This window comes from Aphelocoma coerulescens, chromosome 3 (genome assembly GCF_041296385.1).
Source record: "Aphelocoma coerulescens isolate FSJ_1873_10779 chromosome 3, UR_Acoe_1.0, whole genome shotgun sequence".
Lineage (NCBI taxonomy): Eukaryota > Metazoa > Chordata > Aves > Passeriformes > Corvidae > Aphelocoma > Aphelocoma coerulescens.
Window position 1 is genome coordinate 114,477,643 of NC_091016.1, and position 14,680 is coordinate 114,492,322.

Genomic DNA, 14,680 nt, shown 5'->3' on the forward strand with positions numbered 1-14,680 from the left:
ATACATAATGCTTTCAACAGACTAAAACGTTCTTAGTCTGGGATAAAGACAAAAAAATGCACATCATCATCATCATCCTTGAATGATTTTATGAAATAACTTTACTAACACCAAGTCATTCAAAGCCATGAACACGTTTAGAGAACTTCTAAGACTGAGAACAAAGCAAACTACCACCAACCACATTTGCTTTTCAGTTTGTAAGTTCTGCTTCCATCCTGATTAATGTGCTGATTCACAGTAATAGAGGCACCGTATGATTCTGGTTTAAATGCATCTCTGCCTTGGTTCCGCAAAGTTATGGAAATATCTGCAGAACTAAAAAAACCCCAAAAATAATAAAAAAGAAAACTGAAATTAATTTCAAATCTATAAACAACAACAAAAATCAGAACATTTTAATTTTCCATACAAATTGTCATGTGTCCTAAAGGTCACAAATGCAAGTCAGTCATTGTACCAGTCAGAAGAACACGTATTTATCTGGTTTGAGCCAAAACAGCATTAGACACTTTGCTGGTTTAAAACCCAGCAGGAAAAGTAAACCCACTCAAGCTACCTTTTTTTCTCCACCCCCTTCCCACAGTGGAGGAATCAATAGGAGAGATTATAAAAAGGAATCCCAATTTACTGCAAAATCTCAAAACCAAAACAATATTAATAAGAGTGTACAAAACAGAGGGCTTTACCCACAGAAGGGTATTTACCACCAAACAAACAAAAATGCTTCCCCAAGACAGTGCCTGGCATGGTTTCCCGACAAACACAAAACGGCAACTGGTCCCTTGCTGGGCCATGTGGTGCATGAGAAAATAACAGCACCTATGTCTGGGATGCTCATGGCTTAACTTTCCCCTTCCCTAGCCCGAAAATAATGGAAAAACAAAAGCTGGTGAGACCTGACAGGTCTCTGAAACAGGTCAGGGGACCCTTTTCCTGAGCCTGACTGTGCAAGAGCAGGACTGGAGTGCGCGGCGGTTCCGGCAGCGGTGGTGCTGCACGGCTGCTGCAGCGGCTGCGGTGGCTCCGGTGGCTGCCGCAGTCCTGGCGGCTGTGGCTGGGGCTCCACACAGCTTGGCTGGGCTCCACTCTGTGCCACTGCTGTTCCCTCGCTTTTCTTCTTCTCCAAGTGGCATCTCGGGCTTGCCAGCGCTGTCTTTCAGCACCAAACCAGAAAAGCCGTGGCTCGGAGGAACAGGAAAGGGACTGTGTCTTGGGGTGATTTTATGATGACACTCTATTCCTGATCGTCTGCTTTATGCCCAGAAATGGCTGCTGCATCTTTAAGGTGGGTCCAGGGGAGGGCCGGGAGCCTTGCAGCCTCCTACACGGCCTTGGTTCAAAGTCTCACTCCTGGCGTGCTCAGTGCAGGGAGATTGGTGGTTACTTTCATGCTTAGCTAACTCGTAGATTAAGTAGATTTTTAGTAGATTAAGCAAGAAGTTTCCTTTTTTCTCCCCCTCTACCTTTCCCTGGACTGAAGCAGCAATCCTCTGGTGGTTTTTTTGTTGTTTTTATTCTTGAACTGTTTTGGCTTGGTTTTGGTACGACATCAGATAATCACTGAGGCCAGCAGGGACCACTCTGGCCAGCCTGAGACCTCAGGAAAAGCTGAACCAACAAGATAAAGGACACCAAAATCCACCAGCTTCACCTGGTGTGAGGAAGAGACCAATGGCAGAGGTTCAACTGGTTCCCATCTGTTTTGAATGAGCTGCTGCATGAAATCTTTTTTTCCCTGCCCTGAGACAAAAGCCAGCCACCATTTTGTCCCCCCTTTGCCACATGGCCAGCCTGTTTATTTCCTCCCCTGGCATTTTGAGGTTTTTTTGTTCTGCTGTGGGTGGGTTGTGTATGTGTGTGTGTGGGTTAAGGTTCTCAAAGTTCAATATCTAGTATTTATTCAATTTTTTTTAGTGCCATGTGGGCACTTTGTTAACAAACAGGTTTTTTTTCACTTTCACCCACTGGTATTCATTTTTCTCACTGGGACAAGGGATTACTGAAGTCCTTCTCTTTAGAAGAGACACTCATTCCAGAGTGTTTTCTCCTAAACCTGTCTCTAAACTGAGACAGACTGCCAGTGGCAGAGAGGGGCAGAGTCTGCCAGGCTGACCCTGAAACCTACACATCCCCTGTCTCAAGCCCAGCAAACGCAAAAGCTGGTGACCGTTCCACTTTTGGCCCCAGCTTCCTCGTGCTGACACCATGGCCGTGCCATGACGTGGGTGGTATGGAATCAGACATTGCCAGAAACTCCAGCCCTTCTCTCCACAACCATGACAGAGACACTGCTGCCATTCACTGACTGCTTGCCCCTCCTATGCGTCAGCTTTATCATGAGCCAACAGCAAATATTTGTGAGAGATTTCCTCCACCTTCCCTTCCCATCTGAATGCCCTCCTTCTACATCGCAGAATCAAACTGCTTTTTGGTAGTTCTCCTTTTTTCAAACTGGGTTCTGTATAAAACAGTTGCCTGGCTTCTACAGCCTAACCAAAGTAATCTATAGCAGAATGCTTAAGGGATTCTTCTAGAAGAGAGGAGATATGATTTCAGTTCCAAATTCTAACTTCCTGTTTCTCAAGTGAGTGCTGAAACATTAACTTAATATACATAAGGCAAGTACTGCCAACCATTTTACTCTAAGCACCTCTGAAAGTAAAAGCCTGGGACTCTGAATAACAACTTAACATAAATGTAAACTCCTAAACCTCCTATCTTTTTACTGGTTTCTCTAAATATGTTATCCCCACTCTCACAGCAGACATGAATCCATTTCTTGCATGTTTAAGTTCCCAGCCATAGGTCAAGGTCTTTATATTGTATATTCACTCATGACACCTCAATGAAAGACTGAAAAATAATTAATCTCACTGCTTGCAAAACAATGATAACTAGTTCCCTATAATTTTTTTCTAGTGCACTCCATCTTTCTGTCAGATATCCAATGACAGAGTGGAAGTAAGACACAAGAGCAGGCAATACAGAGAACATATCACTGTGTTAGCTAGTTCAGTGTCCCAGTTTCAAGGGACAGAATTAATTTTCTTGCCATTACTGTGAGGAGCCATGTGAGTGCTGTTACTCAATGCCTCACACATCATCACTGGGGGTACAGCTTCACCTGGAAGAGAAGGGGAACACAAACTGGAACTGCCACCATTCTGTTCCTTTTGTCCCAGGAAAGTGGTAGCGAGGGAGGCACTGAAGGAAGCAGTGGGGTGGCTCCAGTCCCACCATGGGTGTTGGGCATCATGGTTTTTCTTGTCTCGGGCTTGGGGAGGGAGTGTGGGTGCAGATGATTTGCCCATCATTGTTTCTTCTTTTCACAACATGGGCATGGACACTTCCATTCGCCATTTTCTTCTTTGTCTTAGGAGCTGCACGGATCAAGCTGTGGTGCAGCCACCTTGAGTCAGACTCAGTGAGTATTTTTGCATGTAATCACCCTCTTTTATACATTGTTGTTATTAGTATTGTTGCTGTGTTTGTTTTCCTAATGTCATTGCTGACTTTATTCAGGAAATTTTTATCTCAACCCATAATCTCTACCTTTATCCCTCTCTTACTGGAGTGGAAAGAGAGAAGCTGTTTGGAGTTTAATGTCCAGTTGGTTTTAAACCACAACATTCAGAAATCATGGTATATAACTGGTAAAACTTCTAAGGCTTTTCGTTTTCAGGGTTTGGGGATTTTTTTGTGAGGGGAGCATGTTGTTTAAATATGGTCTCTTCAATGTTATGCTTTTTATTCAAGTCCAGTGGACCCCATAAGAGGCAGAAAATTAGAGTGAACAGAAAACTCAGCTAACCGGAATGACAATCACTGAACTACAAATGCCACTTTAAAGTTTTACTTACGTCTCTCCTTTTTGAATAAACATTTTTAATGAGGAGCCTCTGTTAGTTGCAGTGGCTTTTCCACCAAGTCCAACAATTAGTGCAGTTAATACAGAACTTTTTCCACCTGTAATTGAAGCATTCAACTTGTTTAAAGAGAAGCTATTGTAACTTTTACTCCAGTTCACCTGTATTACAGTTTTTTGACTTCTTATATATTTATGCATTAGAAGTCCAAATTCAGTCCTTATTGAACATATAAAAGAACAATAATGCTAGAAAAGTATCTGTCATTTTCAAGGCTCTTCCTAAAAAAAACCCAACATGCTGAGCCAAACTTCTGTTATTTCTATTTAGCAACTTGCATTCAACAACGTTCTAGGTCAGAAGGAAGGAATCTCCTCTTCTTTATAAGCATACTGAAAACGTATACAACAAAAAAAAATCAATCACACATTACCATTTCTCTAACTATCTATTTTGAGCTCTCTTTCAAAATTTATGTTTAACTTTTTTAATTCTTTCTCCAGAGGAAGTGAGCTCGTATAAATAGGTACGACATCCTTTTTCTGTAACAGTTTCTATGTGCCACACTGGCCTGGGTTAGCTGGAATAGAGTTCCTTTTCTTCCTAGTAGCTTGTACAGGTCTGTGTTTTGGGTTCAGCAGGAGAATAACGCTGGTAACACGGTTGTTCCTAAGTAGGACTTATCAGTGTCTCATGTTCTGCCAGTGATGTGCAAAAGAAGACAGGAGGAAGCATGGCCAGGAGAGCTGACCCAAACTGGCCAAAGGGATATTCCATACAATAGCATGTCATGCCCAGTGCATAAACTGGGGGATGTTGTCCAGGAGCCACTGATTGCTGGCCAGGGATGGGCTGGTTGTGAGCAACTCTATTATGCATAACTTGTTTCTCCTGTGTTTTACTCCTCTCTTTCCTTCTGCTTTTCATGATAATTATTATTTTATTTTATTTCAATTATTAAACTGTTCTTACCCCAAATCACGCATTTTACCTTTTTCTGATTCTCCTTACCATCCCATTGGGGCACACGGGGAAGTGAGTGGCTGTACAGTATTTAGTTGCCAAAAGGGATTAAATGACAACAGTCCTTTCCAGCACCCAGTGTGGGGCTCCAAGGGTTGAGATAACTGACCAGAGTCCATTAAAACAAACTTGCTATAAGCATTCATTATATTAATTTAATAGCTGCTGATCACAATGCTGATTTATTTGCTCTCAGAGTTGTTGTGCTGGTTCTCAGAGCTGCATTATGTAACATCTTCCTTGTAGCACACGCTCCCTGTTTTGGTGTTTATCACCTTTGGGGCCTGGGCTAAAGGTTATCATTTTGCAGTACTCTGTAATGCTGACTGATATGTGACAGGATATGACAGGACACGACAGGACACGACAGGACCGCCGGCCGTGAAACTCGCCAGGTCCGGGCACTCGGCGCCACCGTCACCGCTGGGCTGCCGGAGCCATCCAGCGGCAACTGTTCACAATTACACCTTGTACCCTTCCTCCTTCGGGAGACAACCTGCTACAGAGGAGACATCCTCCCCTTCTTCTCCACGTTAACTACAACAGCTTTTGAAAACTGTGAATATCCTTGGGAATCTGAAACCATCAGGAAGCAGGATGTTGCTGAATGTGGTTCAGATGTCGCTTAGAATTAAGCAACTATTAGCAGTACTTCAACCCCTCATTACGAGCACTGTGGTTCCTCCAAACTCAGTGATGGGAACTGCAGGCACTTGGACAATTATTGTGCATTTAATAATAAACACAGAAGTACATTTAGTTCAAATAAAAACTTATGTATTATTTAGCTATGAAAATAGTTATATTCACATAATATTTTGCAAAAATCTCCAAATTTAAGACCTAACTCACCAGCCCTTAACTACCAGGATAGACCTGTGTGGTACCTAATTTCAAAAGTGAATCCTTGTCCATGCCTAAAAGATTGCTAGCGGTTCTTTTTCAAATAAAAATAACATCTTCTATATTATTAACATAAGTGTTCTTTGACAAAAACACTATGCAGTTAATACTTACTTCCATTGGTTCCAATAACAAAATTGAGATTTGATCCAAACTGAAACGGCCCCAAATTTGAATGGCACATGAAGTTCTTCAGCTGGATACTTTCAATTATCCCAACTTCACCATCAGGCTAAAGAATGGGCAATTAAAACTCAAGTTATGTATGCATTTTAATGAGATTAAATTAATATATTTTAAATGCAAAGAGCATTAAAATGACAGTATGATATAAAACATCAGTTGCTACAAGCCACAAGGAAGCAGAAGGGTTTCATGACACTGTGTAAAGTTGCTTGCTATAGAGCAGTTATGCAGAAAAATACAAAGAAAATAGTTACCAAAGCTCATCCCTCACACAGAGTAACTTCCAGTTCTCCCTATTACTAACTTATCATCAATACAATATAAAATATTAAGACAATAGATCTACACAGTTGGCTGATCAAGTTAAAGCATCTTATTAAGGGCATTGTCCAATGTCTTGTAAATACTGACAGGCTTGGGGCACCAATCACCTCTCTAGGAAGCTGTACTGCCTTTGGGTGGCAAGGCTGTGGTAGCAGGGGCAGGAAGCTACAGGGGTGGCTTCTGTTATTTTATGATCGGCTATTATAACCTGCCAGAAGCTTCCCTGTGTCTGACAGAGCCAATCTCAGCCACCCCCAAGACAGACCCGCTGCTGGCCAAGATTGAGCCCATCAGCAACACTGGTAGTGCCTCTGGGCTAAGAGTTAGGAAAGGGAAATTGCAATTTCGGCAAGCGCAGCCAGAGAAGAGAGGAGGGAGAGGAACATGTGAGAGGAACAGCTCTGCAGACACCAAGGTCAGTGAAGGAGGGGCAGGAGGTGCTCCAGGCATCAGAGCAGAGATCCACCTGCAGCCTGTGGAGAGCACTATGCTGGAGCAGGTGGATTCCCAAAGAAGGCTGTGACTCTGTGGGAAGCCTACACTGGAGCAGGCTTGCTGGCAGGATATGGGACCCCATGGGGGACCCACACTGGAGCAGGCTGTTCCTGAGGGACTGTATCCTGAGGAAGGGATGCACACTGGAGCACAGAACAAGTGGGAGTCCTCCCTCTGAAGAGGAAGGAATGGCAGAGACAACATGTAATGAGCTGACTGCAGCCCCCATCCCCAGCCCTCCTGTGCTGCTGCAGGGAGGAGGTAGAGAAAATTGGGAGTGAAAATGAGCCAAGGAGGGGTGGAAGGAAGGTGTTTTAAGATTTGGGTTTATTTCTCATTATCTCTCAAATCCTGATTTGATTGTTAATAAATTCATTTAATTTTCCCAAGCTGAGTCTGGTTTGCCCATGACAAGCACTGGGAAGTGATCTCTCTCTGCCCTTAGCAATGAGCTTTTTGTTCTATTTTCTCTCCCCTGCTGTAAGAGACGGTCTGACGATCCCTCATCTGCCTCAGGATCATTGCCGAGGACAGAGACTGAACACAGGAGTCCCGGCCTGGCTGAGGCGGGATGTCTGCCCAGTGCTGCCTGCAGGTGAGCCCGCTGGGAACTGGTACACATTCCTGAGGAAATTAGTGCAGGTCACGGTGGACTGCGCTGTTCTTGCTGCCCAGGCAGGAAGGACTGTGCTGAAGTGGAAAGGAATGACCTGTCCTGTACACCTGTCCTGTACCTGTTTCCCAAAGCAATGGGCCTCATAACACTGGCTGTAGATCTCCCCACCTCTTGGGGAAAAGGAGGGAGATGCGGAGATACAGCTAGAAAGCAGAAGTGAGAGCACTGCTAAACTCATGTCAGAAGTAGACCCGCTAACGCTGCTAGGCTGTAAACCATGGCAGGCAGTACTGCCTATGAAAGGCATGCTTGGTATGTACCTGTGATAGTCAGTGCTAGCTTCTAGCTTTGCAATGTTATTACGAAACCAGTTGCCCCTCGCTTCTGAAAAGGAGTATGAAGGGACTTTCTGAAATAACTGAGATGAGATCTCCTCACAGAAAGAAGACAAATCTATTGGCAGAAGGCCACGAGGACTTCGTCTCATCCGTTGGTAGCTATTCCCACCCCCCCAGCTTCTTCCTCTCTACTCTTTTACTTTATCTCTCTGTCTCTTTCTCTCCTCTATCACACTGCTGTGTTGTGGGCACTTAATAAAGGTGCACTGTTTTGATTAAGACTGAAATCCCTTGTGTCCTTTTGCACTCCTGAGATCTATAAACGAACCAGCATGACCCTCGCTTGTATTAGCAGATCGTGACAGCTGCACAGGTGAGGAGGGCAGTGACAGAGTGGTTTTGGTGAACACATGGCATCCAAACAGGTTCCACGCCCAGAGAAGCCTGGTCCAGTGTCTTTACCACTGGTAAAGAAACATAAATACACAGGACAGTATTTGCAATCTCAAAAATTATTTTTTAAAAATCCTCCATCGAATTAAAATTCAACTACTAAAAGAAAAGCAGAAAAAAATAATATTCCTGTTTTCAAGTTTCTTTTCCATCAAAATTTGCATTTCAAACACTAGATTTTTTAGACATCTGAAAGTGTCAGCTATGCAAAACAAACAAGTATTTGGCACTTCTTTTAGTAAATAATTAGTTTTCTAAATATTTTCTCAGCTTTTACTACAACCATAAATAAAATATACCATAGTTCTATCAAAATCCATTTCCTTCATTTACTTGACAACTTCAGTAGTATTCCTTGTACAAAGCCAGAATATTGTTATTTTATGATCGACTATTATAACTAGATGACACAGAAGAAATAAGTTAAGAATAACCTCATGCAGAAGTCCTCATCACAGATAGTATCCCTAGTTTCTTTCATCTTTGTTCTACTGAAGCCTACATCCAAGACATTTATTTCAATAAGGATAGAACTTTTCTGGTATCTTCATCCCTGTGACTCTGTAAACTACTTACCGACTGTGAAGAGGCACTACTGTTAGCTGAGAACTCTAAAGTTTCTTCTTCGTTAGGCTCATCACCAAGTATATCTGTGTATTCTTTTCTCTGCTTTTTCTGGGATCCACGACTTGAAACACTTTCTTCCTTTCTCTTACCCATGAGTACTAAAAAATGAAAGTAATGAAATACTATAGGTTTCAGTGTTTGCACTGACATACCAAAATATTTACTTTGGTAAAACAATTATTAAAATCACAGCAAACTTTGCAACAAATACTTTTCCAGAACTGAAATCTTAGTAGTTTAAGCCTATGCTTACCATGAAAGAGTTGCATCAAAACAAAAGAAACACAGCTTCATTATTCTAATCAAGTTGAATTTGTTGATTAAAAATAAAATCAACCTTGATTCTGTTTTCCTTAGTAATTAGACTTCGGAATACTTGCTAGAATTGTTTTCGGTTAGCAATGGACTTGAAGATTAGTGGTAAAAAGTACCTAACTAACATAGTATGATCAGCAGCATCAATACAGGTTTCATTGAAGTCAGCTGCACAGGCAAAAAGAAAGTGTATTAATTATTTGTGGTTGAAAAAAGCCAAGAAAATTAATATGCAGAACACATAAAAGTAGAATAAAGGAAAATTCAGATTCATAGCACTGCGCTGTTTCTTACACACACAGTAGTATAATGTTATCACAGTAAACAAAATGCTCCTAATAAAGGATAACTATTCTCTCTACATGGAGGACATACATATAAATTTCCTCTACAAATCAATAAATAACACACAGACTTCCAGCACTAATAGGACTGGTCTGAAACAAATCTTGCAGAAGTAACAAGCCTTACTAAAAACATATAAAAATCTCCTATTTTCTGTAACCGTAAGCTTATGGCATGGTTTTTATTCCCTTGGAAGTACATACTACATTCTTCATACCTAGAGGCCCAAAGCCCCACACAAAACACAGAGGTTGACATACTTATCCAAAGCAGAAGCAAGGTGCTATTTACACAAATGCAATACACAATCCTTTTATTTGTTAGTAGTTAAGTCAGCTACTGGTAAGTATCCAAAACAGGCTAAAACTGACATCTGTTGCACAGTTTTCCAACATCAACACTCTTCTTAAATGGATTATGTTCTCCTACTCAACTTTGTTTACTGGAATTTAACCTAGAGCTCCCTTCTAAGAAAGATGGCAATCAACTTTAATGCACATCACCAGTTTGAGCAAAATTCAGAGGCAGTAAATGTACTTAACATTCACTTCTATAGAAAGATCACTGCATGACACATGGCCTAAGAATAGGTTGCTTATTTTTAAAAACAAATTAGTAAAAATACAATTTTTTTTAAAAAGTGTGTGGGGTGCAGGAAAGAATGACCAGCACTAGAGATGTAGCATGCCCAAAGTTCGTAACACATGTCTAAATACACTGGGGGTTTGGAGGCCAGAACACTCCTAATCATGGATACAAGTGATGATAACAAGCAAGCACTCCTTGTCCCACAGGACAGATGGGATGATCCAGGAGAGAAGACATACAGGTCATCCTAACTGCTCCTAACACAATCTGCTGGATCCCAGAGGGAGGTGACATGGTCTGTGAGAAAGCTGGGTGGGTCAGCACAGTGGGTCCAGCTGTGCAGTTCATAGCCTCAGGACCCTGTGGGGCCCCCTTGTTAAAGCCCTCAGGCCCTCCTGGAGCTTCTAAGTGGGTCTTGCTCCACATTCTCTCCATAAATATTTTACAATTAGTTACTTGGAGAATCTACAGAGAACTCAATTAAATAAAGACTGCTGAAGTACAACTTTAGTCATAAGAACTCATGCTGCAATGGAGAGAAGCAGCGCTTCTTCCCTCTGTCTCATCCCCGAGTCCAAGCAGCTCTTTACACAACAAAATAATAAATCATCTCAAGGCTCTGATTCTACCAAAAAGTAATGCAGGAAAAAACTTCTTTCTTTTAATGTTAGTTAGGTGAGTTCCCTAACCACGTCACCATGCAGATCTGTATGCTTGGGTCATGGTGGAGAAAAAGATGCTTCTCTGAGAAGTTTCCTTGTGTCAGCCTAGTCTTCTGGTCAATCTATTGCCTGGTTTCAACTGATGGGAGGTCAGACAGCTCATACTACCAAGAGTCACAGAGAAGAGTATTTATTATAAAAGACTCAAGAGACATTAAAATTTCCTACATCCTTACAAAGAATATCTAGTTTCTATTCTATTATTTGTTGACTGCTTTATAAAAGACCATGTCTTATGATCCCCTCATTAATTTTCTATGACACAGCATCTAAAAGATAAAGAAAAATCAGTATTAATCCCTTTCCATTATGTGCAATGAACAAAATTCAAAGCAAATGCAGAAATGCAATAAACTTCCCATCTGACACTGTCACAATAATTTTGTATGGCAGGGATTTCTTTATCAAATATTAGAGCAGGAAGAGGAGGAGGACAATGATGATTATTACTGATGATGATGATTATTATTATTACTATTTCTATTACAATGATGATGCCCGTAAAGTATTTACAGCAAAACTGTCATATCCACTTTATGTTATGTAGTTCAATATCACACATAGAAATCAAGGAGCAAATACACTTCATGATTTAGCTTACATACCTTTTTCTATACTACTCTTGGTTTACTATAAAAACATGCCTTCGTGCCCAAGTTACTCAGACCAGCAAACAGTCACTTGCAAGCTCTTGGCATCCATCACTCAAATATGAAGACAAGTATTCACCGAATCTGCTGTTCCATTAAAATCTTTCTCTAAAAAGAAGGGAAAACATAAGCTTTAAATGTTGTAATTAATAACATCCAAACTAAAGATGAGGGCTATGAGTTCCATTGCTATACTATTTGAATATTTAAGGAAAAGGGAGTATAAGAGTAGAAAACAGAATGAAATAATCTCACGTAATCTAACTGTGAAGAAGGCAAAAGACAGAACAGTCTGCACTTCAAAACTCCTCAAGAGCTAGTACTGCAAACAAAACTTAACTGAACTACAAGCAAACTGTATTAAGTAGCCTCAGAAATTATGACAAATATCAGTGGATGCAACACCTTCCCTGAGTACAAAAAAGCCAAAAGGAGCAAGAAACTGACCACAGCCACAAGGAACCCATTAATAATATTTTACAAGAAACAAGGGTTTAAAAGGCACAGGAAGAAATAATGAACCTTTAAAAAAATAAATACACAGAAAATTACACATATTTGAATTTTACTTTTGAATCATCTTAATATTTTTGACAAGAAAAGTCCTTTTTTTACATTATCTGCTCCCACAACTCTTGCACCAAGACACCCCAAATTTCCTTCATTAAGTTTTTAACTGACAAAATCGTTGCTTTCGGTCTCAGCACTACTCACCCTAATTTTAACAGTTTGGGAATAACTATTCAAGGCAAAGAAAAAGCAGCTGATCCAACCTATCTGAAGGTTATTAAAGTATGCAATACTATACTGGAAACAATTAAACTGGCAAAAACATACATCAAGGCACATTAAAATATGTAATAGATTACTAAGAAGCCAGATTAAAATATGTAATAGATTACTAAGAAGCCAGCAATGGTCATTATCGACAAATGTTAACAGAGGATTTTTTTAACGGACCAGGCATCATATTTAAAAACTGAAGTATAAAATATACTTCAGTATATTGCAATAAAAAGTAGAACTATGTTAACGGAAATTTGTGATGACAGAGTCAATAATTAAAACTAGAATCCAACCGTCACTCAGGAAGAGAAATCAAGAGTACTGATTTAATAAAGAAAATAAATTTCACTATCATGGAACGTAAGAGTATACAGTTAGGAATAAAAACTGTACCTATAACTGGGAGCAAATAAAGGCAAGACATTCAATTACAAAAACAATCAAAGAATCCCTGCAAATTATGACAAATTATGCATATAATGAGAGCACGAAAGAAAAATGCAAGCCCCAAATGTCCTATATAAAACTACAAAGACTGCTGCACGTTATAGTAGAAAAGTACTTACCCTGTACACATGAAAAGATAGGAAGGCAGAGGCTGCATCCACTGATGTTCACCCATGTTCCAACTTTATCAATGGCCTATCTTTCCACAGTATTCACTGCAATGGAGTTCCACAACTGTTTCCCTTTTCCCCACCTGGCTGGTCACAGCTGGCCTCATCCAGAGCTGACACAACCAACCTGCTGTCACCAAACCCATACCAGTGGCTTTCTAGCAGCCCTCACTGGCCTGGTGTAAGGTAGGAAGGTGTCCCCATCTTGTGGGACATCCACTTTAAACACCCCGGACTGAGCCCAGCTATAACCCTGCCTTTCATCCAGCTGGCAAAACAGAGGTAAAGCAAAGACACCAGAACAGACCTATGGTGGGATGAACACAAAATATGGGAAGAAGCAAAGGGTAGAAGAGGAAGAAAATACTTGAGATCTTTAGCTGATGTATAGCACGCTACATTTAACAATCACAAAAATTTCAATAAAATTACAAATTAACACTAGCAGTTAATAATAATGAAAGCAGTACAACACTATCTGTTGTACTTAAAGGGAGGTATTCCAGAGGGCTGAAGTCAGAAGCCCAGCCTCATAGACAGCCGTGGGGCGCTCTACATTTTTTGGGACTATCCAAGCCAGATGCTCCACATTAGGCTACATGTCCGACGTTCACGACTCCTCTGCTAATACACTTGCAGACAGTGCATAAGAAGCCTATACAATCCCATCTAAACACTGGAAAAGCACTGCCTGACCCACAGCATCACAGAATGTGTAAGGCTGCAAGGAAGTACAGTGGGTCATCTGGTCCAACCTCCCTGCTCAAGCAGGGTCATCCCAGAGCACATGGCACAGGATTGTGTCCAGGCGGTTCTTGAGTATCTCCAGTACGGGAGACTCCACAGGCTCTCTGGGCAATCTGTTCCAGTTCGTGGTCACCTGCACAGTAAAGATATTCCTCCTCATGTTCAGGTGGAACTTTCTGTACATCAGTTTCTGCCTGTTGCCTCTTGTCTTATTGCTCGGCACCACCAAGGAGAGCCTGGTCCATCCTCTTGACACGCTCCCTTTACTTACAGAGATTGAGGTGCCCTCTCAGTAGTCTTTTCTCGAAGCTGAACAGGCCTAACTCCCCCACCCTTTTCCTCATAAGAGGGATGATTCAGTCCCTTAATCATCGTTCACAGCCCTCCACTGGACCCGCTCCAGGAGCTCCATCACTCCATCTCTCCCTTGAACTGAAGAGCCCAGAACTGCACTGCGGCACAGAGGGCAGCTCCGCCTCCTCTATGGACAGCGAAAACGAAAGACGGGCAGAAATCCCCCGAGTCCACGATTACCTGTTGCTTTTACCAACACCGCACGGCCCGGAAGGATCCCCCACCCCCTAGAAAAGAGACACGGGTCCCTTGGCGGCGGGGACGCCCGGGCGGCCGCCGCTCCTGCTCTCCGCCGGCAGAGGTGGGCACCCGGGGGGAGCGGTCACACCCGGCGGGGCACGCAAGCTAGGCAGCGGGTGACAAACGCCAGCTCCGGCCGCTAACTGGCCCCGCAGAGCCACCTGCGACAGCAACCCTGGCGCCGGGCCGGGAGCAGCGGGAGGAGCGGGTGGCAGCCGTTGCTCCGCCTTGCGGCCGCCAGGCCGCCCCCTCTCCCTCCCAGCTGTCCAGACAGCGGGTGCGCGCCCGGACAGCGCCCGCCAGGACGCTCGCCCGGCACGGGTCACCCGTCCCTTCTCTCCCCTCCCTTCGCCCCTCGCCTGCTCCGCGCCCCGTTACCTGGGACAGCTCCCGATCCCTGCACGGCGGGGCGAACGGGGCGGGACGAGCCGCAACGGGCGGAAGAGCGGCCGCCGCGAGCGCGGCGCCTGCGCGCTCCGGTC

At 42.6% G+C, this 14,680-nt stretch overlaps 1 protein-coding gene across 3 annotated transcripts in view; it reads right to left on the minus strand.

Annotated features, from left to right (window-relative positions):
- SMC6 (structural maintenance of chromosomes 6) overlaps positions 1-14,648 on the minus strand; it is a 40,161-nt gene extending 25,513 nt beyond the window's left edge. Inside the window, exons 1-6 of one of the 3 annotated variants that reach the window (XM_069011623.1) lie at positions 14,577-14,648; positions 11,410-11,562; positions 8,784-8,932; positions 5,910-6,027; positions 3,864-3,969; positions 182-318 (exon numbers count right to left, since the gene is read on the minus strand). In XM_069011623.1, coding sequence (XP_068867724.1) covers positions 182-318; positions 3,864-3,969; positions 5,910-6,027; positions 8,784-8,927 — 505 coding nt within the window. In that variant the 5' untranslated portion in view covers positions 8,928-8,932; positions 11,410-11,562; positions 14,577-14,648. The other 2 variants (XM_069011625.1, XM_069011624.1) reach the window with 2 other exon arrangements.
- Between the last annotated feature and the right edge of the window lie 32 nt (positions 14,649-14,680).